Raw genomic sequence first — 23,646 nt, 5'->3', positions numbered from 1 at the left:
GCTAGTCATTATGAGGAATAACTCGGTTGTTTTCCTTTAATTTTTTTTTTCTGCCTGCTAATAGGCGTCACAAAGTTTTTTTTTGTTTTACTTTGAAACGAAAAACTTTGTCAGTAACTAGAAGATTAAACCAAAACAGAGAAAATGCCTTTAAAAAGGATAGCTGGGTGCAGCTCAGAGACCTTGTTGGTTCTGATGGCCTTTGCAGATATAGTTCCCACTGAAGATTGCTCTTCCCTGGAATTGCAATTTCTCCCTTCTCAGTGATGTCATTTCACAATGCTTATGACTCTTGAGAAACAGCAGCACTCAGTGATCAATTACAACTGTTCTTGTGCAAATATCTTTGGAACATTTTGTTCCACTGTCCAACATGTCTTACAGTCTGGTTTTATCTTCCCTATTCTCCTTCCTCCCTTCTCACAATCAACTGCCCCCTGCTAACTGAACCCATAGAATATTAAATACATTTTAAGTGTTGCAATGTTCCTCCCGAATCAACAAATCAAGTCAAAGCCTTAAAGAAGGTCATTTCACCACATCCCATCATTATTTCTCTGGTTATAATAAGGGAAATATATAAATATTTCCCTTATATATATATATATATTTATATATATATATATATATATAAATATTCCCTTATATAAATAAGGGAAGTTTCCTGACAAATAAACTACTTCACAGTCCTACTGCTCCCACCCCGAGGGTGTCCCAGACCCTTCCCTTTAGGAGTAGCACTGGAGTTCATCTGTTCTCAGAGGAGAACACAGGAATTTTTATCCCCCCAAACTCGCATACTTCTCAGAAATTATATAAAACTCACCAGCTCTCCGAAGAGCTTCGTGATTTCACAGCAGCTTTCATACAAGGCAGGAAACTGGAGCTTGGGATGGATCAAAAGGGAAACCCCAAAAAGTCCCCATTCCACTCCGACTAAAAGCTGCAATTGAAATGCACCCGGCAGCCACTCGGCTCTATCCTCTATTGTTTGGATACCTGGGTCCAGCCCCCTGTAATTGAGGACATTCTCAATCCAAGAGTCTCCTGACTCGTGAGTCATCCTACACTTTGATGAGTAGTTAACACCACATTTGCTTTCTCAATTAAGTTCGAATTGAGTTTGGTAGGTTTTTTTTTTAGTGTTGGTTATCAGAAAAAACCCACCTCTTAACCTAACAACTGCAGACAGAGAATTAGAAACAAACTAAACCACACCAAATAGAAAGCCAACTTTAAACGAGAAAATAAAGTAGAATTCAGGTACTGCAAATGGGATAGAACAAAGTTCAGCTAGCTCTTGCTCAACCTGCTTTTTAACTTTACTTTTCCCACTCTATCCTTTTCTTCATCTAGCCACTAATCAAATTTACTTTAACTCAATTTTGTTCCCACCTTCTTTCCTAGTCCTTTTAAGTCCCCAGGACACACACACAATGAGAATGAATCAAACCAATTTAGCGAGAGCTGCTTCTCTGGTTCAGTTCAATAACCTTTTTACTCCTCTTCAACTATATCTGCAGCTTCCAAAGATTTGAGATCCAGTTTTGTTTCTCTTTCATTATGTTTTGGAAGCAAATCCTTTATGATTCACTTTGTTCAGTTCTTCTTTACAGGTATACTCTTCCCTGTTGCACCAGACAGGTGTTTTAATGAGAATGAATAAATTCAGAGACATGGGAGCAGCAGAATAGATTCACTGGAATTTAAAAATAAAAACCAACACAAACAAACAATCTAAGACCACCACAGATGTAATCCTGGTTTCCATCAAGGTTTTCTGCTGGCTTGAATCTTACATTTTAACATCATTAGCTGCCTCCTACATTTTAAGGAAAGGCCCACTTTTGATGTTTTATATTGTATAATCAAAATGATAAATACTATCTTTTAAGCATAGTTGGCAGGTTTTTCTGAACAGGACAACATAGTGTGATGTTAAAGGTGTGAAAATATTTAACTGCTTCTGCTTTTTTCTTCAGGAAATGCATCATTCTTATTCCTTAAGAATTAAGGAAACTCCGAGTTTTATTTACATTTTATTTTTAAAAGGATATAAACTAAAATTTTGCTACAATGCATGAAGCTTATATTTCTTATTATTTTTGTATTATTTAACTAAATAAATTTTATTTAGCTAAAAAATAGGTTATATACTTAAAATACTTGATTTTTGTCTTTAATTAACATTATTTTATTATAAATCATTTTAAGAACATAATCTGTAGCAGGGAGCTAAACTTGGATTTGCATCTATGCTTCAAGGTTTTGGAAGTAAAATATCTGAACTCATACCTATTATTTTATTTAGATAGGAATATATAATAGATTGATTTGCAATGAAAACTGTTTTCCAAGCTCTTAGTTAAGTTACTCTATTGACAGCTAAATAAGCTGGAAGGAAGATGTGCATCTAGAAAAGGTTTGTCACTACTGCTACATATGGATTAGGTACCTAAATTTACCTACCCACAATTCATTCAGTGATGTAGGCTCTATGGTAGAAAAATACACACTATTTTATATTTTTCTACTGTTTCCTGTACCTTGGTAAGTTATAGAGAGTTCAGTCTTTAATGGTTATATCATATTTTAAGTAAGTTTTTAAATAAAGTTAAATACTTACTTAAAATACACCTAATAATATAATCACATATTCAGATTTTTTTATTAATCTGCATAGTTTTGCTTATTTAGCATAATATCCTTAATGTTCTATCAAGAATAATTCTTTTTAATTCCTCAGGTTCAGCTTTCTTGCAGCTACATAAGAGTTACTGTATCTGTTAAATGTTATTACTTCACTGCCTGAGTCTCTCTCCAGAGAAAGAGAAGTTATAGTAGTAAACATTGCCTAAATTAAACTCAGAACAAATTCTAAATTTAAAGAACAGTTTCAGCCAATTTTTTAGACTAGCAGTGAGGATCTGCTAATGCACAACAGCTGGGGACAGCTATTTAAACCTAGGAAATGAACAGGGAAGTATGTCAAGGAACATCAGGAGCCCCAAACAGAGTATATGCGGATTTGTTCAGATAACCTCATATCTAAACAAATCCATGTTTGTTTTTTCAGATCCATAAACCAACATAAGCTTCTTTTACATATTCTAATTAAGGGTCTCCAATGCATGTATATCTTTGTAACTTCTTCTGGCCTAAACATTACTTACAGGTTTCACACATGAGAAAACAAACAATTTTTTTAATATCTCTTAAAACTGTTTGAGAAAAAATAAATACCAAGTCTAAACAATGGCTAGTTTGCTTGAGTATGCATTTTCCACATAAGTAAAAGTTGCAGGATTGGCTTTGTATTCTTTCAGAAAACAGAAATGGACATCCTAGTACTTAGCAAAACACCAGCATTTACTTTATTCTGAATTGTTTCAATTTTAAATACCTAGTTTTATACTCAGTGTTGTGGTTCAATCACACCAATGCAGTTTGAGAGAGATTTTGCTGACTACCAACAACACTAATGCATCAAACTCAGAAGAACCAGATCGTACTGTGACACCAGAGGAAATCTAAAAAATGCTCAGCTTGGCACCTGACAAACAACTTGAAATCCTGCTGGTAAGCACTTAGTTACATCGTTGATCCAAAAAGACTGAAAATACAGTAAGAGAAAGAAAAGAGTAAAGAGTGCAAGAGGGTCAACAGAAAGGAACAATACTGTACACTCAGAAAAAAGAGCATTAAAGACAACTCCAAATCACTTGCTGTGTTCAGTTCTTACGGTGGAAGAATAGATGATATGTTTTTTTAATAAGGGCTTAAGGAAATATTGTTTGAGAATAAGGATTCAAGAAGAAGAGAAGAGGGAACAGAGTGTCTGTGAAAGAAGCCAAGAAAAAAGAAGGTGATAATTAGGATAGCACAAAGGGGATGAAGGTTGCATGTAGACAGTACTGTACAGCAGTAGTGTCATCACAGAGACAAGCAGGTGACTTTTTAGCATTGCATGCAATAACAGATTTACAAGTGACTTGGAGTAGAAGGTGGGAGTAAAATGGCCAAATGGAAAAGCTGGAAAAACACTGTGGATGAAGAAATGGACTACAGCCCTGTGAGCATAGCAGTTGCCTGGCTGAGTCTCTACAGTGCAGTGGTTTGAGACACGAGTTCCTGGCTACACTCAATACTCACAAAGGATCAAATATGTACTTAAACTCCAGTGAATACTGTGGTTTAGCAAATGGGCTCAGACTACAAGTCACACTCAAATTTCACTGGAGTCTACACAAAACTCATCTGCTTAAGATGTGTGTAAAAATAATTTAAGCATTTCTGAAAAAAAAATTACTTTAAGAAACAGAAATGCACCACTACTTAGTTTTTTTTCTCAGGCTAAACAAGAAACTGAACAGCATTGAAATTATCATCTTCTTTAGGTATTGCCTTTCAGAAAGATGTAGTTTTTTCTCAATAAAAGCTTTTGGATATTTTCAGGTAACTTTACAGTTGTGCAATATATTTGGAACACCTTATTCCCCCTAGCAGCCATTTAAGGTCTGAATTTGAATTCTCAACATAAAAGAATGGTTTTCATTATTTCTCTTGCAGTGCAATTCCTAATGTGATTCCAAGTTTAAGGATCTAGTGTGGGTATAAACAGGTAGATGGACAATTACATTTCATCAAACTTTCCCATAAACTGGCACTGATAGAGATTTGTGCACCTTCCATCAATCTTCTGTGCATTCTTTATTTTATTATGAAGTTGTTTTGAGCAATATTCCTTCAAAGCACTGAGTGCATCTTGAGAACATGGTATTCTACAGAGGGTTTCTCTAATCCCAAGAATTAGAGAATCAAGCTTCCACTTTGGAAGCTTATAAACAAACAGATTCTTAAAGCAATTACTTGAAGAAATGAAGTTTTCTTGGGAAGGAAATGGAGGAATAAGGTTCAAAAGCCCTTTAAATTGTCTGAGCTGCTGGGACAAAACAATTATTTATAACACTGGAAAACTGAGAGCCTTCCAGGCAGTCTTTTGCCACTTCTCCATGTACATCTGCTACCACTGGGACACAGACAGTATTTCTTTCAGAGGATGTTTAAACTCAAGGGCAGAATTTAAAGAGGTACTAAATGCTAGCAGTGAGGATGTAATCTAGTACTCTCATTTGCTCTTAGAGAAGGTCACTGACCTGCCTTGAAGAACAATACGATTACAAAGCATTTTGAGGCCAATTATTCCTTTTGAAAGCAGATGAGGAAAGTGTGAAAGACTTTCTTCAACACTTTTTGTTTTCTATGAAAAACTTTGAAAAATACGGTGACAAGAGGACAAGACAAGGACCATTTAGAGCCCGATGCTCAAACTGAGAATTCATTCTACTGGGAATGAACAGAAGCCCTTTAATGGCTACTTGCAGAAAAGGATTCCCCACTGGGTGACCTGCTACCTGCTCTTTCTTGCTTCTCTCCTGTTAGGGACTTTTTTTTTTTTTTTTTTAATTAAAAAAAAACAAAAAAACTGGCATAGTGATTGAACAGATGCATACGGTACTTATTCACAGAACTAATTCTGCTGAGAAGGATAAAATTTATATTTTAGCTGAATTTCTGGACCTGACTCACTTCCAGCCATAAAAATAGATTAGCCAGCACTGGAATAAAATCCTCAAAAAAAAAAAAGTTGTCTCCTCCCTCCCTTCCCGCTGGAATACATACAAAATAATAATATATACAAAAACTGTGGCCTAGCAGTCAGGAGAAACACTAGCTTTACATAAAGGGAGTAGAGAAGTACAGGGAGACTAAAGGTTGACATCACCCCAGCCCCCACACAAACCCCCGAAGAACATCGTCATCATCGTCATCATCGTCATCATTCTCTGCAGATTTCCAAAGAGCAAGTCAAAAGATCACCTGGCTTCTTTCCAGGACTACCAGCTTGTCCCCCCCATAGACAGCAATGAACATCCCAAGAAGATTGGACTCCCCACAATGTACCCCTGTTTGACATGTTTCCTTGTACCTCCGCTTTAGAACTAAGCATCCTAAGCCCCAGCCAAGCAGGCTGTTTGTTGTGCTGGTCGCTGTCTCCAGAGATACACCCGGGCTGTGCTGTAAGACTGCATCAGACAGGGGATCTGATGGGGGGGCTGCCTTCAGCCTATCATTTCTAAGCATCAACCTGACCTTGCTCATGCTGGGCAGTCCAAGCTAGCTCTTTTATGTTGCTTTGTTTCTCATACCAGGGAAGGGTTTAAACACACACTAGTTTACAACAAAGGATGAAAAAAATCCTGTGTCTGAAACATTAACCAGAATTCCTCCAGAACTGTATTCCTAAAATATTGTTTGAGGCATTTTTAGAGCGGACTTCTATCAGGAAATAACAACTTGATGGACTGAGTCAAACACATCACTCATATTTGTTTGAGAAACCCCTGCTGATAGCAGGCATTGTCAAAGTATCCCCTGTGTCAGCAAGGTACAACTGAAAGGTACCAAGTCGAAATGGCATGGAGCTCTTTTGATGTATGGCATAACTAGGATCTTTCTGGGAAACATCTGTGCTGTGTGTTCTTGGGAATATGAATGGGAAAATTTACACACAGATAGCCCTGAGTGGTCGGGCTGATAGGGGCTCATGGTGGTTCTCTGAAAGGGGCAGAGGCCCTGAAGTGGAAGGCAATTTAAATGAAAAATTCCTCCCATAGTAATGACACCACTTTTTAGTATGTGTGGTGGTGTGCTCTTCTCAATGTACCAATGTCTGAGCCTTTCCAACAGTAGGGTGTTATTAGATTAGATTAAAATCTAGATTAAAATCTATCAAACCGGAAAATTCTGGTTGCATTAGAAAGATCAATGTTTGTATGGTCAATGAATTTCCAAAAATGAACAGCTAAAAGGAACTGGCAAGAAAGTGAAAAAGGTTAGAAAGTGATGAAAATTTCTCGGTTTATTTCCTTATATGCACCTACATCAAGACATCTATTACCCATATATCCATATACTAACAAACACACCTCCCAAAAAGAAGATTTTGCTGTTAGAAGAGATGTAGAGGATGAGCACTGCTGCAGCTGACAGTGGCTACAGAGTTCTGAATGAATGTGCAGATTAGCACTATGTACCACAATAAAAAAAAACAGTCTACTGTCTAACGTTACTGACAGCGCTCTTAGAACTGCTATTACCAGGACAACAAAGAGACCCTTCTCTTTTCATACAGTTGGTTTTCAATTGCTCAGCCCAATTATAAAATCTTGTGCTTTTACAAAGTAGGCACCAGAGGGAGACCTGCACTTTAGTTCAACTATGAAATAATGCTGGCAGGAGTCATTCAAAAGTGGACAATCAAAGCCTCTTGACCAATATGCTCTAGGTGGTTCTGGGTGGAATTGTGGCTAATGGGAGCACTCAGAGAGGAACCAGCACAGGCAGACTTCTCCTTTTTAATGGCACAAAAAAATTCAGAATGCTCCATGAAGAAAAGCCAGGTTCCCAAATTTCAGGCTGTAGATGAGTACACAGCAACCAGCTCGAGCGTAGCTGGGAAAGACCTGCTCTTTGCCACCCACTGCCCCAGCTTATCATCACATCCTGCTGCTGGTTACCACTTCTCAAATCTTTTGGCTGAGCTGCATATATAAGAACTCCCTAAACATGTCAGTCAAAATAAGCTAGATCAGCTTACGTAATTTAAATAACAAATCTTTCCTAACATGGCTCAATTTGACTGAACTGGATTAAGGAGAGCTCCCATGAGCAGCTCAGCCAGCAGACCAGAGAGGGTACAAACTTCAGGTAGAGGGCAGTGATGAATGCTCTGGGATGGACTTGCTCTTTTCATTGACAAAGCTACTGCTGAAGAAAATATATGTATAGTAGGCAGGTTGCTGCTGTTTCGTAAGCCTGGCAGGAGATATCAAGAGACACTATATGGACAGGAAATGCATTACTCTCTTAAAAACAGGTACTCTTAAGTTTAAGTGCCAAAAGGAAAAGAGAAATGGCTTCTAGGAAGCAGGTAAGAGCCCACAGAATTCATCCCATGAACATGAAGATGAGCACATTAACTGGAATCCATGTAAACAAAGTGAAATAAAATCATTATTATGAATTACAGGCCTGATAGTATGGAAAAAACTCCCAACTCCTTACTAATACAGCTGGATCACAACATTAATTGAAAAATAGGAATGCTACTTAGAAGAATTCCCCCAATCCATAATTTTTCTCACTATGCAATGGGGAAAAAAAAATTCAACACACTCATCAGATCCTCATATGCTATCCAATTTAAGAAAATTATTGAAAAACAAAGAGTAAAGAGCAAATCCGATAAGAGAAGCAAACTTCTACTCTGTTCTCTTGTGATAAAACAACAGGCAAACTTAAGTCAAATTTCTAGGAAGTTTTCTTAAAAATTGAGAACTTAGGCTTTTTATTTTTAAGTAGATACAACTCCAGTTTGTAATTAACAAGTTCACTCTAGATGCTTGCAACCAATACAAAAAGTTGGTATTTCTACTACACTTATTATACCTTTAATGTAATTCTCATACCACTTTAAAGATATTTCATTATAAGGGAGTTGGTAGTGAAATAACAGCAAATATTAAGTTTTTTTTAAAATGGCAGTCTCGTTTACAAGCTATATAACCCCCAAAGTTGTCAGCAGCTTCTGAAACTCAGTAGATTAACAGTCCAAGGATGCTTTTTCACAGCTGTGCAAAATAATACCCATGGGATTGCCAAAATTTAAACTGAATCTGACTGCAGAAGAAAATCTGACCTCAAACTAACTATTAAACGAAACAGGAGGGGAAAAAAAATAACTGGGGGTTATAAGGGAGGGTTTTCAGCTTATAAACTCCCTAAGATGTCTCTGTATGGAGTCCTGACTGCACATGTTGGTAGAGGGAATAACCAACTGAGGAGATGAGGAAAGGGCAGGATATCAATACATATTGCCTCAGAAATATGTGGGAATCTCTAGTCCTTGAGAATAAGGACAAACAGGAGAACTTAAGCATGGCAGGTTTTTGCTCATGGCTTATGCTTCTCCTCTGGGAGCACCAAAGGGGAAGAACCCCTTCCCAGTGAATTCATCTGAAAGGGTACGTTAGCTATACACCTTCTAGCTCTGTCAGTTATCACTGCAAATGGTTTTCTTCCCTGACCACAAGACCTATGATCCAGTCTATGCATAAATTAGATATAAAGAGAATTAAGAACACACAGGAAACCGTTAATCTGCTGTTTCCTCAATTGAAAATATTTCAATTTGTGACATTAACAACAGTATTTTTACAATGCGGTACAAAGATCTATAAAGAAAAAAAAAGATGCTTAGGTGTAGTTCTTGAGTTTTATTAGATTTATCTAGTATATATGAACAAGGGGCTAACCTAAATTTGATTTGTTTATATTGTCTTTATCAGGCAAGCAAGAAAAATCATCTCATAATTTGGTGGAAGCTGAACTTGAAGATTCTTGTTTGTTTTGTTGGGGTTATTCTTTGTGGTAACACACATTGCCAATTAACTGTATCACAGAGAAGACTCAGTATAATTTCAATTACATTGTATCACTTTTTTTTGGTTAGTCATACGGTGTTTGTCAAAGTAGTTTAAAAAGTTACAGTGAACTATTAAAATGTGCACTAACATAGGGAACATTTGTCTATGGCTACACTTTCTAGTTCATTTCCATGAATAATATTCAAAGGTAGTCTGATCTAGTCTCAGCTTGCCACCAAATCATCAAGTTATCACAAAACGTAGTACATCGTACCTGCTTTCTGTTGTCCCACAAACATTAGCATTGTAGTGGGGAAGGGGCGGGAAAATGAAGGAAAAGATTAAACCTGACTCAATTTCAATAAGCCTGATCATTTTGATAGATACAGTGAGTAAACTCACTAACTGCAAAAGCAAGAAACAAAATTCATAGGACTTTGCATTCTGTGCAATTCATAGTTTTTTCTCCTGTTTGGGTCACGTTTTCTTACATGTTTTCCACATTGCAAGGAATGATAATTAAAGAGGTAAGATGCTAGTTTTCTTCCCAAAAGAAGCAGTACACACTCATACACAGATTAACCATAAATCTGCAACATGCCCAAAGAAATGATATAGAATCTAAATACACAATACACAGTCTCAAGAGTTACAAGAGTTACATCACAAAATAACATTCAGAGATTGCCACAAAAAACTACCTATATAGATACATAAGCCTGTCAGTGGTGTCCATTACCGAAGTTAAAATATATTTACCTTGATGTATTATTTTCCAGTCTAATGTCTTTGAAAAATTAGATATCTTAAATCTATTATACATGTAGGTCTTGAAAACAGCATTTCATTACTACAAATATTTCTCAATAAGATATTGATAATATTACAAGCATATCTTGTGAAGAATCTTAACCTGCAGACATAATTTAGGCAACTTTACTGCTGGAAAGCACTGAAGTAATTCAGAGACCTTTATCATAGTAAAAAAAAATAAAAAAATTAGCATTTAAAACAGAAAACCTAGAATTCAGGAAATCAAATTAAAGATTTTCTCATTAAGATTTTAGATGCTCAAGTCAAGCATCCAAAAGACTCTAGGCAAGCTCAAAAGTTACATATCAAACTCAAATTCTGCTGTACAACTGCTACAAAGCAAAATTGGAACAAAACTTTTTTAACCACAAAAGCATTCAAGAACAAACTTTTGAAAAACTCAGTGTCATTTGGAAGGAAGTAGGATTTTATACAGAGCCTCCACTTTTCTCCTCCTAGACCATAACAACCTTCATTTCACATGCAACTTCATCTTTTGCCCACAGTTACTCCAGTGCAATAGTCTTTCTGGAGTTCAACAAGACAGAATGTGGCAGGTAGTGACAACAAGTGACAAAAATCTTCAACCAAACTGCTAAAACCAAAGTAGAAATTGCACAAAATAAACAAAACCTGCAAAAACAGCAGATTCTGACATACTCACCTCTACATTCATCAAAAAGAAAGACCTACTTAGTCTTTTTTATGTTGTTTATGTACTGAATTGAAGACAAAGCTCAATAGCTGTGACATAGTTAAAAATAGCTGTACGGCTTTAGCATGGCAACTCATACTGCTCCACAGGAAGAATTATTCTCCTGGTCAAAATATTTGCCTTTTCAATGAGCTGAACTTTCAGGTCATCTGTTAACAATGTAGATTCTTTCCTGTCTAGAAGAACTTTATTGTCTCTCCTTTAACAAATAGTAGGGTATTGTTCCCAGCTGGTTGCTAATTCACACAATTAGCATGCAAAAATCTTTCTAAATGCTATATGGAATATATATATGTTGCCTGGATGATCACATATTTTTGATTTAGTAAATCTCATACTTAGTTCCTCTCTGTGTAAAATAAAATTTAAACCTGTCTTTATTATATCCTCTCATTACACCCCTGACCTTCTTTTTCCCCCTCGTTTTTCAGCCTTCCCAACAAAGACACAGGTGCACAGTACAACTGTGTGCCCTTCATGCCAAAAACACTTTTCAGAGCAGATTTTGTAGATTATCTGTGTAAGTAACAACTACTTAGTGTGCCTTCCTGTATAAGAGATAATTTCAATCCAAAACTCCTGCATCAGATCATGATATTGTGCTAGAACTAAACGCATCTTTTTGGAAAAATTCACAGCCTTTTTTTTCCCTGACGTAAGAACATCCTTAAAAATAAGACGTTCCAATAGATAACTGACTTCAATTTTAAATTTATTATATTTCTAGAAGTAATATACCTGAGTTCAGCTCTGAGCTCCTGCATTTTGTCATCCAAAACCTAGTGTACCTGAAGGACTACTTTGTCTGAAATCTTTGCCCCATGTAAGTACTTACAGGCCACCAGTCACCTTTACTAAATACTACACAACAGTGAGCTTCTCCAGACTCCTGCTATATGTCAGGGCTTGCTGACTTATTTGTTTTTAAGGTTTGCAGTTGTCCTTGACATGTTTTTCTGAATCTTTGTAAGTTCACCTAGGTTTTGGGTTTTTTTTTTCACTTTAAGCTCAAATAAGACAATTTTCCAACATCTCACTGAAAGCTACATAGCAAGGTAACAGCACACCTAACTCCACTTGAGATCTCCAATATCCATACCAAGAGACTGCAATGTGCATTTTAGCTGCTGTATTGTATCACCAAATTGCTCCTTCCCAAAGCACCACTCTCCATTCTGCAGGTATGACCCTGCTGTCAGGACAGGTATCTTCAGCTACATTAATGTATGTTCATGAATGAGCCCCATAAACTCAGCACAGACCATCCCTCACACTTATTAATCCATCCAATTTTGCACATATGTATTTTACCAGAGATTACATTCTATTTTCCACCAGATCATTATCCAAATCCTCAAAGCAATGGGCTGTGAAAAACTTCTATAAAATCCAACGTGAATGTCCTTAATCTATTACTGCTTTATGATCTGTCAGTCAACCAGTTTAAAATGGATTTCATATGGACCATGGTGACTTAGGAAAGAGATAAGATTTCAGAAATCAGAATACCATGCAATACTGCATCAGGTGCTTTACAAAGGATTACTATACCTATATGAGTATTTTTGTCAATGAGAACTTTCAGCCTGAGAGTAAAGAAGTACAAATCAGTTCAAATTGTCATGAACACTTGGGCAAGCAGTGACTCTGCTTTCTTTAATCTTCTGCTAAGCAGTTCTCATTTCAATCTTTTACAGTTCTTTTTGCAATCAGCATCAACCTGTCCAGTCTAGTACTTATGTTACATCTTGGCCTATTCTATCTAATTTACACTTCTAAACAATTAAAACAAAACAACACAAAACAAAATACAAACCACAATATCTTAGCTATCTTCAGCTGGTTGAGGTTTTTTGTTTTAAATCCTGTCTCCGATAGACTAAAGAAAAACTTAAATTTGTTTGCTTCTATCAGAATAAAGTATTTTTTTGTAAGTTACAGCAAATTGAGAACAAAACACCCAGATTTTGACCACGAAACAACTGTAGTCTGACTCACAGCATGTTTTAAAAAAAATAATAGAATAATATTTTTTTCAGTATTTCTATCTCAACTATTAGTGTTCCTATCTAGTAGTCACGTGTTGTTACTGGCACGTTTTTCTTTTTGCTCTCAATAGATAAGAGAATTCTCATATTGTTTTTAACCCCATGGATAGAAGTTTTATTATTAAAGTCTGTATAATCTACTATGAATGGTCTTTTTGTTGTGACAGCTAACAGTCACTACTGTTCATGGAATTTTCTCTGAATCTTCATACATTTGAATAGTCACCTCTGCCTTACTGCATTATGACAGTTTCATACCTATCCCTAATGACCTTTCATTGTAGGAATAAAAAAAACACCTAAGTAACTTTTATTTGAAAGTAATGTAACTTTGAGACAAAATTGCTTTCTTTATATTTTCAGTAAAATCTGTATGACATTATTTCTTTATTAAATATTTACATTTATTTTATTACATTATTCCCATTAAGAGTGGTTGTGTATTATTGGCAAAGCCAGTATTGGTAGAACATTGAAATAAGCAGTGATAACTATCAGTGCTGATTATTTTCATGGAAGTGATCTTATATATCATTTCACTCTTGTCAGAAGAATGAAAGTGAAGAGAACACAACTGCTTTTTCTCAGAAAAATATGATTAATGACTTACATATATTAGTAATTCCAAGAAAATGTTAATAATCATCACCTAATGTAATCACTCTGAAGTAATAGTGCATGGTTTCTTTGCATCTAGACATTTAGAGGAAGATTACTCTGTCAGATAAATCTCCGGAAAATGTGGCTTGCTTCTAAAAATAGAAAAAGTAGACCTTACAGAACTTTCTAAGGCAACTTTCTATCTTAAATGTAAACTTTATTTATTTACTTTTATCTTGTGAAAAATCAAAACCAGAATGTTTCATTCCTTGTTTTCTGTGTGTAAAGAACCCAGTGTCTAGGCCAGGTTGGCTGTTAAAACTATGTCAGAACTGAGGAAGAGTGAAGTGCCAATATTAATGGACAGTTTTATAATTTGATTCTGCTCTTACCAAAGTGTGGCGATCAACAGAAATTGGCATACTGAAAGTTCATTTGACTTATTTATTTACATGTAAGCAGTCTAAAGTGTTCGCTCTTTGTTTTCAATAATTTGTTGGCAAGCAAATAAATTTGAATATATTGGACTGAGTTTCTAGACAATGATCAATAGACTTTTTTTCCTGACCGTAATCTTATTTTCTACTTTTAAATTATATATTAAATAATTTGTTGGTTTGGGGTTTTTTAACTAAATGATGGACCAATGTCAATGGCTGGCAATACTACTAAATTGCACTGGTTTAGAAGCTAAGTATAGCTTTAACACTTATTGCTACATGCACCTGTTAAAACAATGAGTCATCTGAATGTACATTCAGGCAATTTTAATTTTTGTGCACTACACCCCTGGATAACCAATATTTTAAGCTATTTTATGTTTTCAAACTGCATACAAATGCAGAATTTGTAATAAGCATATTAAATATTTTCAATAAAATTGTCTTTAAAATGCTGGATATAGTCTAGTATTTTATAATATTTACCACACAGAAATAATAAATTTCTTAATTATTACATATACCTAAAAAATTGAGTGAATATTTTTACTTAATATAAGCAAAATAAGGGGCTTACACACACACAAAGAACTGAGAACATTGGATTTGGGGCATTTAAAGCACTCAGCTACTTTCTAAAGTCTCACTCAATTACTAGTTCTATGTTCCCAAATACTTCCATAAAACAGCACTGGCTTTGTAGTCTTTTGTATTAATAGGTACTTTTCCTTCCTAACAATTTTTTATTTATATATTGGAAGGGCTTAGAGAGCAACGCAGTTTACTTTCCTTATCAGTTTTCCCACCTTCACGTAAACACACTCAAAACGAAAATAATTTGCTCCTGCCTGGGAAACTGAAACCAAAAGTAATTAAAGCCTAGGTTTCTCTACCCAAAAGATATTGACAGCACTTATATGCTGAACTTTAATTCCATTGGACGGGCTAAAAATAATCTTTATGAATATCAGCATTTTAAATGAAATGCAGCTTAAAGTGAGCTCAACTACAAGAAGACATCCTGTCTCATCCCACTCCCTGCCCACTGCCCACTCAGTGAATAACCAGAACACTTAGAAATAAATTATACTTTTAAACTACACTTGTATGTCACCTGCATCTTCAAACTGGGTTTGCACAACAGCCTCAGAGCATGTTACAGTATAACCAAACTGGACAAGGAAAATACAACCTTACACTGCAGAAGAATTTTCATTACTTGCATTGCACACTAAAGGTAATAAGTTTCACCAAGCTTTGCAACTACTGTGGTTAAAGTAAAATTCAGGGAATTGTAAAAGTTTTGCACCACTGAGAAGTAACAGGAATCCCAAATTCTTGCAAGCACGCATTTGCCATTTTCACAAAAAACTGAAGGGTAACCAGCCACTAAAACATCCAGCACAGCATCTTCTGCTGTAGCTGTGCTCGCCTGCCAGGGATGCAGCCCGTTTCCCCCAGGAGCGCTGCTCCTCAGCCCATCCCGCATGGGCTGCGTGACCTCAAGGTGGAGTCCAGGGCTCTGAGTCAGCTCAAGCCATGGGCAAGAAGCTGTGCAGTCGCACTGCAAGTCTGTCCAGCGAGTTGACCCAGCTGAAAATTAAGCTTGCAGTTTGACAGATCCTTTTTTTTTTTTTTTTAACAGAGCCAAGTCATTGCTGCAACCATCCCCCCACATCTAACCCATTTTCTCCTGTCTCTCTTCAAACATGCCATATATTCCTGTTTCTTCCCTTGAAGTGGCACTTCTTGGATTTCAACCTTGGCCAGTCAATAAATTGCCAGAAAATGATTTCTGTAAAAGCAGTGGGTAACCTTCAGCTAGGCGGGCTTCCTTAACGAGCATTCACCTCACCCAGAGACAGAAATTGGTGCGGGTGCAGAAGAAGGAGGAAGACAGTGATGGCAAGCAAAGCTTGTGGCATTTAAATTTGTTCAAGCTGTACAGAAAAGAGCCCTAGGACTCACAGTTGGAAGTGGACAGTCTTCTAAATGTTAAATATCACACCATTCAAAGAAACATGAAGAGAAAAAAGAACACAAACACTGTCAGGATATACAAAGTTTTTCCCTGATCTCAGGGCTTGCTCACTGAGGCTGTTTTTTCGTGGCCATCACTCAGAAGCTCAACAGCTTCAATAACCTTCCACACCTGCTTTGTCATCCTGGCAAGTACATGTACAGCCACGCACAGAAACAGGCTGAGGAACCGCTTCAACCAAACAAACACTTCTGAGCCACAGTTTTTGTTTGGTTGTTTTTAATGATGCTAGATCAATTTTCCTATCCTCTTAAAACATGACCAAGCTGCCATTGTGGCTCAAACAGAAGGAACATCTGAGCAATCCAAGAAAAGACAACTGAAGTCAATCATAAAGCACAGCCACCCAAACACCTTCTGAGATTTAATATAAAAGGAAGTAAAATATAACAATTATTTAAAAACATAACTTGACCAGTTACTGTCACTCAGATAACAAGCCTAAGCTTACACCATATGCCTAAACTCTTTATGCTTCAGCAGTACAATCCCTTAGCAACATTCACCTACTAACACAGTTTACAGCCCCAAGGGAAAGCCTATAATGAATGAAAAGTTGGGTATTATCCTGCATTAGGATCAGAAGACTGTAGAAAAAGGAAACAAAACCTTACTGCTTAGGAGGCCAGATTTAAGTATATTTAACTTAACTGACTAAATTAACCCTATTAGCTTTTCTGTATTTTTTTACACAGGAAGGGGAAGAAGTCTATGACCTTTTAGGGAAATCTCACTTAAATGGTCTAAAGGGCCTTCTGACCTGAAGTCCTCACTGACTGCAGAGGACACCAAAGATAACACTGCATGCAAGTTGAATACCTCTATGCAGTTACCCCCATGAAAACCAAACCAAACCAAACATCAACATAAAAGGGGACAGCTCTGTCTGTAGCTTGTACTTGCAGCATAGCTTCTCTTTATCAGACAAAATTAGCCTGCTCTACTTTATTCTAAGATGTTCTGACAATATTTACTTGGGGGGGGGAAAAGGAAAACAAAAAATAAAAAGGCTTTATTCCGCTTGTACTTTGTACTTTCAGGATTCAAACTTTATCAGGGAAATGAGCAATCATCTCTGAAATACCGAGTCTGAGTGATGCGCTCAATGCTAGACTGTGACAGAGAAAAGAGAGAATTACATTTTTTGAGACAGCACTCAGGTGACCTAATGATGAGGGCCTCCATTTTCACTCAACAAACCCTGCCTACCTATCTTTCTACAAAAGATAAAGCAATTCTAACACATAGATCTTTCTTTCACTATATAACCAATTTCCAGATACTTCCAGAAAAACAGAAAACATCCTTATTTTACAATGAATAGGCAACTAATTCCACACTGTAAGTGCCCTTTTCTGAACAAGTTGGATGGAAAAAGAATTTCCTAGTGGTTTGACTGAAAATGAGAGGCAGGTATTGAAAGGACATCAGGTAGGTAGAACTCAAATAGTGGACAAAAGGGACAAATGAATAGAAAGGGAGCATTAATTTAGTGACAAGCACAAGATAAAATTCCACTGGTTCTACAGTCAAGCACTATTTTATTATTCCCCTTCGCTTAATTTAGTCTCAGTATACTTTAAGTCTCTATTTAGTATATAGAGATATAAAATTCCTTTCTCCAAATTAATCACCTTTAGTCACACACTTTTAGTTCCAGCTTCATAAATATAAACAAGCGCACATAAAAAATAAAGGGCCAAATAAAGCAGTAATTCACTAATAGAAATAATAAACCCATATAATAGAGATGTATAGGCTAGAATGATGACTCTCATTAATTCCCATGATTTTTGCTTGACAGTAAGAATGCCATAATAAAGAAATTATTTTGTGTGCTTGCAAGGAATCAGTTTTGTTACATTTCCTAGCTTTGATTAGACATATATATGTGCTCCAGTGTGAACGATTGAATTTTTTAGGATAAACTAGTTTGTAATTACTTTAATAAGGAACTTAGAGTTGAATATGTTCAATTAACACCCAACAACAAAGAACTTCATATTTTACAGACCAATATCAGCATTATATTTAACTAAGATATTCACTTGTACTTGAAAAATACATCTCACACTCTTTTAAGTATAACTTAACTGATAGCTGTCCATCAGTGCTTTATTTTCATAAGTATCTGAAGGTATGAAGAACAAAGCATAGCAAGTGACTTTATCTGGATAAATGTAGGAAAATAATATGAGTATAGACATAAATGAGTAACAGTAAGGTTTCATCTGTCACTATGAGTGGCTTAAAACCTAATGTTCATGAGGACAGAAACATATCATGTGCCAGTGTTCATTCTATCTTGCCAGTAAATCCATGTTTTGTGGCATGCGTAGATAACCCCCAAAACACCATCTTATTCAATATACATCACACCAGCTTTGGGGCATAACTGAACTTAAAATCTAAACCAATTTTTGTAAAGAATTGGTTTTAAAGTGTTTTAATGATTTTCCTCAAAAAGCATTCAAAATAAAAATCCAATAAAAGACAAGCAACCATGTTATTAAATCTTTACTGTTAAGAAAGTAGAAAAGCATGGTACAGGTTGCCTACATCTGTGATGTGTATCCTGTTGATGAAAAAATGAACAAGATCCCATCTTTGTATACTTTAAAGTTTTGTGAAGTTGTAACCCTTTATATCCATTGGGTTTCTGTAGTCATGGACATAAGCTGTCAAATCAACACCTGCTTGAAGCACCAGCTTCCATGTTTTAACAGTCCTACAACATTTCATCTCGAAGAAGCATCCTCAAATACAGTGACTTCCATCTTCTCATTCAAACCTAATATTTTATTCTTGGGTAGTTTAAATAAATAAGCACAAACCTCAGGAGAGCTGATGAGTACAATGTGGGAGAGATGAAAAACAAATCAATTAAGGAGCTGCCCTGATAGAAGAGAGATGCCTCCAACAGGAGTGAAATAAAATCTGAAACACTGATGGATCTTTTGAAACAGGAAGCTAACTTACTTGCCTTTGGCATCTGGAAAAAGTTCTTTGTTGTTATTGATCATTCCTTGATGACCTGGGTAAAAATACAGCTCATGCCAATCTTAATTCTCTGGAAGCCAATGCCTTCAATAGTCATATAATGACAAACTTGTCCTAGACTTCTGTATTATATTGTCTTATGTACTTTTTTCCAGATTAAAACCAAATAGAGATCAAGAGTCCCTTTTTCTTCCCACTCAATACATTCCCTTTTGTACAATCAAATCAAAACCCAAAGCACATGAACCAGACAAAGAGGAGAAAAAATTTCAAAGCTGGGCTTTGACCTTCTCTGCATATGTATATAACGAGAAACTTGATGTGCACCAACAGTTTAAATTTTCTCTTTGAAACTTCTAACTTTGCTACATCACAAGTGAAAATTGATTGACTGCTCTAAAACTGCACTCCATTAAATCTTCTGTTCCACTTGGGAATGCCTGGACATCTAGTTAGTTACTCCTTCAGCTGCAAAAGCTGAGGTTGAAGCATCATTTTCAGGACACATTAGAAATTGTTTTGCTGAAAATGCTCATTCAACTGACAAGTTGCTTTGAATGTATCTACTTAGCATAACTATATTTACAAACTAAATCCACAGAAAAATACACTAAGAACAAAAGCTCAAGATTCTGTCTGATGTAAATATCATTGCTCTTACTTTATGTTTCTTTATTCTTTAAAAGCACTGCTAATCCAAGATCAAGTTCGGTCCTTATCTGTAACCTAAACAAGTGAGAAAAAATGTGCCAATCTTGGAAACATGACTGGCCACCTAAGAGTTAAGCTACAAAGTAACTATATGGCTTAAAGCCTACAGAGGAGAAAAAAATGCTGTTTTTTCCTGTTTTCAAAGAAGTTTTCCATCAGTCTCTCTAACTTAATATATTATACTTCAATAAAATCTACCATGGTTTATACTTACAAAACAGTAGCAACTTCAAATAATGATATTAATTCCTGGAGTTATAATAATTACTATTACAACTCATCTTATTTTGTGGGCCCATTCCTCTCTCCAAATTTTCTAGGCTGAGCATACTTACACACAGCTGCCAGCTAGAACTTATTCTGGGATACAGTCCTTCAGCACATCAAGTCTGCACTGAAGACTCCATAGTTATCTAAAGCATATAAACTCAAGCTGATGACTTGAGGTTTTACACAGAGTTAGTGTTTGTTTTGTTTGATCACATACACTAACAACCTTTTCTTGAAAATTCTGAGTTCAAGCTAACACAGAATTCAGGAACAACAATGTATTTGTGGCCTGCAGCCACAGCCCCCTGACAGATGTGCGCAGGTAATGAATGTGGGCTCTGAACATCTGGGCAGCTCAGGTTATGATGCAGTATTTTATAACCAAGGCTGAAATCTGCCTTGTCCCAACAAAGCCAGTCATGAAACTCCCAATGGCTGTTGTGCCACATTTCCCATTTTTTCTCTCTATAGTGAGACATTATGGACCTGTGATAGGAACCAGGTGCTGAACTGGATGGATTTTTTGTGTCAGTATATAGAGCCTTACATTCCCATTATTTCTTATAGACACAATCCCAGGTCTGTTGGTTTTAACTTTGTAAGTAACCTCAGCCCTAGAAGTAAAATGGAATTGTCACACTATGCTATCACAAGATGTGCTTTACATATATAAAGAACTAGGGAAAATGAGGTGCTGAAATAAAAACATAACAAATTAGCATGATTTAGCAACTAGCCAAACTATACTCCAGTTAACTCTCACAAATTTATTTTGTATTGTTTTCTACCCTTCATACAACTAGTTATTGGTAACGAAAATGTTATCAATATCCTGATGATGCTTCATTGAAGAACTGCATTTAATGGAAGGAACTTCATAAATTACCAACTTTTGAATATCCACTGAATACAACATTCAACACATCATAGTCTTGAAAGTATTTTGAAATTTATATATATTCATTTCAGCACTCTTAAAAATGTACCTAAATGTTTTCCCTATATTTAAAAAACGTAAATTTTGTAAATGTAAATTTCTCCCCTATTTACAAAATGTACATGTAAAACATTTTTCTGTGATAAATACATCACAATATATTTCCCACAACGTGCATTAAACTGTGGCATCTCCAAAGTAAAGCAAAAATTTTTTTCCTAAATGAAGCAAATTTCCATAATCCAGTATTTTACAGGAAGTGGAGATGTTTAGAGAAGTATTTAAATGTCTCCGCAAAATGAAAATCACAAAGGAGAAGAGAAGAGAAGAAGAGAAGAGAAGAGAAGAGAAGAGAAGAGAAGAGAAGAGAAGAGAAGAGAAGAGAAGAGAAGAGAAGAGAAGAGAAGAGAAGAGAAGAGAAGAGAAGAGAGAGAAGAGAAGAGAAGAGAAGAGAAGAGAAGAGAAGAGAAGAGAAGAGAAGAGAAGAGAAGAGAAGAGAAGAGAAGAGAGAGAAGAGAAGAGAAGCTCCTTCCCTTTCAATCCAATATATTAAAAAAACAACAGAGTTTTGATTTTTCATGTGCTACTATGACAATCAGCAAAAAACAAACATTAACAATTTCCTTAAAAAGCATAAGACACTGTGGGGGCAGAAAAGTTAGAGAAGCACAGCTACAAATGTGGTTAGGCCACTTCAATACATACTTTATCTTTCCCCACAAAAGAAGTGAAACAAACCCTCAGACTTAACATGGGAAGAAGAAAGATTTGATCTGAGCTTTACTAATTAATTGTATGTATTGTGATAGTAAAATGTGAAGCCTCACTGAAAAATCACAACAAAACTGAGTTACAGTAGTTCCACTATTCAATACAACTAATTTACAGTTAAAAGAGACTTAGAAAATAGTTGCCTTACTTTACAATTAATCCTACCAATGTGGCTTTGAAGTAACTTAAAAATGTAAACCTATGATTAAAATATGCTTTTTAATCAACATCCATCCTGTGTATTCATACATATTAATAGATGCCTTGAAAAATATCTGCCACAGGTCACCATTAAGGACCACATGTAAATCTTCTGAGGATGTTTATGAAAACAGTAAATATTTTTGCCTTTACAGTGTACTGCCAGTAACATGCCAGATTTCCTTTCCTCTAAGTAATATGGAGAGAAGTTCAAAGGAATAATTTCAAAAAGCACAAAATTCTTGTGTGTAAATATTAAAAGCTCATCAGAAATCAGAAAAATAAAAGCTCTTCTTAGATCCTACAGCTCTGGAAAATACAATTGATAATATAAAATACTGAAATTTTAAGATATTTTCTGGACTAACAGCATACTGTCAGAGAAACCACATGGTAGGATGATAGGTTGATATTGTGAATTATAAATATTTTTTTTCTAAGATTAAAAATATAATCAACTCTGTATTTATTGACCCATACTATCTATCATGTGGCATCCAGCCATTCAAAACCTCAAAGACACAGAAGAGAACAGGGAGAGACTTGTGCATCCCTTTTTACCCTGCAAATACGGTTTGTGGAGCTTGTGCTTCTAACAGATACACAAAAATAATACACTGCCCAGTAACAACAGATTTTGAATTTATTACTGAAGAATAAGAGTGGCATTATAGTGCTGCTTATCTGTTATATCCAACAGGTCTGCACATCCAGTTATCACATAGTCTGAATGAATCACATAGGTTGAATAAGATGAAAGCATAACTGTTAGTAACTTGGTTTTTTCTACTGCTTTGGCACAGATCAGAAATGCTGCGGCAGTCAGGAAGAAATGAAGCTGCACCTACTAGGAAGTCTAAAAGGGACAGAGCATCACTGATGTTATTCCAGCTATGCCAACCTTCCTGAAGAACAAGGGGCTGTGGCATGTCTCATTAAGTTCTTTGTGTCCGATAATTTATCTTCATTCAAGAGGTACTGAGCATCAGCATTGTGGAAGCAACCTTCTGTGATAGTACAGTCTTGCAAGTTGGAAGTAGTTGTTCTTTAACTCTAAACGTGACTGGCACTGCAGTAATAAATCTCTGATTGACCAAAAACACAAGAAATTAAATCACAGTAAAAGACAGACTGTGAAGGTTAGGTATTATCAGAGCCGCACAGGCTTTATGGATGAGGCGTCTCTTTCCCACTTTTTCTCTCTTCCACCGTTTGTTTTTTTTTTCTGTGATAGACATGAGCAATTCAAAATAAGTAATAGATTAAAAATAAAACCTTTTATTTACTATACTGATTTTGTACACGTACATAGAAAGGAGTTTTGTTCATAAAACTTGCTAAGATATCTCCGTATCTGTGAACCATTTGTGTTCCACACAGGGCACAGTCAGACGTTCACTCTTTGCTTGCATGTGTTTGAGCTCACCCTGGGAGCAGCCTTGCCAGGTCAGTGGCACCATGAAGGGCAGGGCACACTGGAGAAAACCCCAGGGGCAGCTCAGGCACTTCCCCTGGAGCAGCAGCAGCAGACGGGGCACTAGTCCCCAGTTTTGTCCAGAGTTCTGGGGCTAATCAAGGTGGTGAAAAGCAGCTTGGCAAGGGACATGGAAA

General features: G+C 36.1%; 2 protein-coding genes across 5 annotated transcripts in view; one reads left to right on the top strand and one right to left on the bottom strand.

Annotated features, from left to right (window-relative positions):
- Positions 1–23,646, top strand: part of LOC110472824 (endogenous retrovirus group K member 8 Gag polyprotein-like) — a 399,368-nt gene that overhangs the window by 55,081 nt on the left and 320,641 nt on the right. The gene's annotated exons all lie outside the window — the stretch shown is intronic.
- The window catches only part of CDYL (chromodomain Y like), a 157,300-nt gene that overhangs the window by 75,087 nt on the left and 58,567 nt on the right, over positions 1–23,646 (bottom strand). The window contains exon 1 of one of the 4 annotated variants that reach the window (XM_085573465.1): positions 827–23,643. The exons of the other annotated variants lie outside the window; for them this stretch is intronic. Coding sequence (XP_085429591.1) covers positions 827–1,063 — 237 coding nt within the window. The 5' untranslated portion in view covers positions 1,064–23,643. Of the gene's footprint in view, positions 1–826; positions 23,644–23,646 lie in introns of those variants that run through there. 4 annotated transcript variants of the gene reach the window in all.

Source organism: Lonchura striata, chromosome 2 (assembly GCF_050655825.1).
Source record: "Lonchura striata isolate lonStrDom1 chromosome 2, ASM5065582v1, whole genome shotgun sequence".
NCBI lineage: Eukaryota > Metazoa > Chordata > Aves > Passeriformes > Estrildidae > Lonchura > Lonchura striata.
This window is presented reverse-complemented; position numbering and strand designations above follow the sequence as displayed.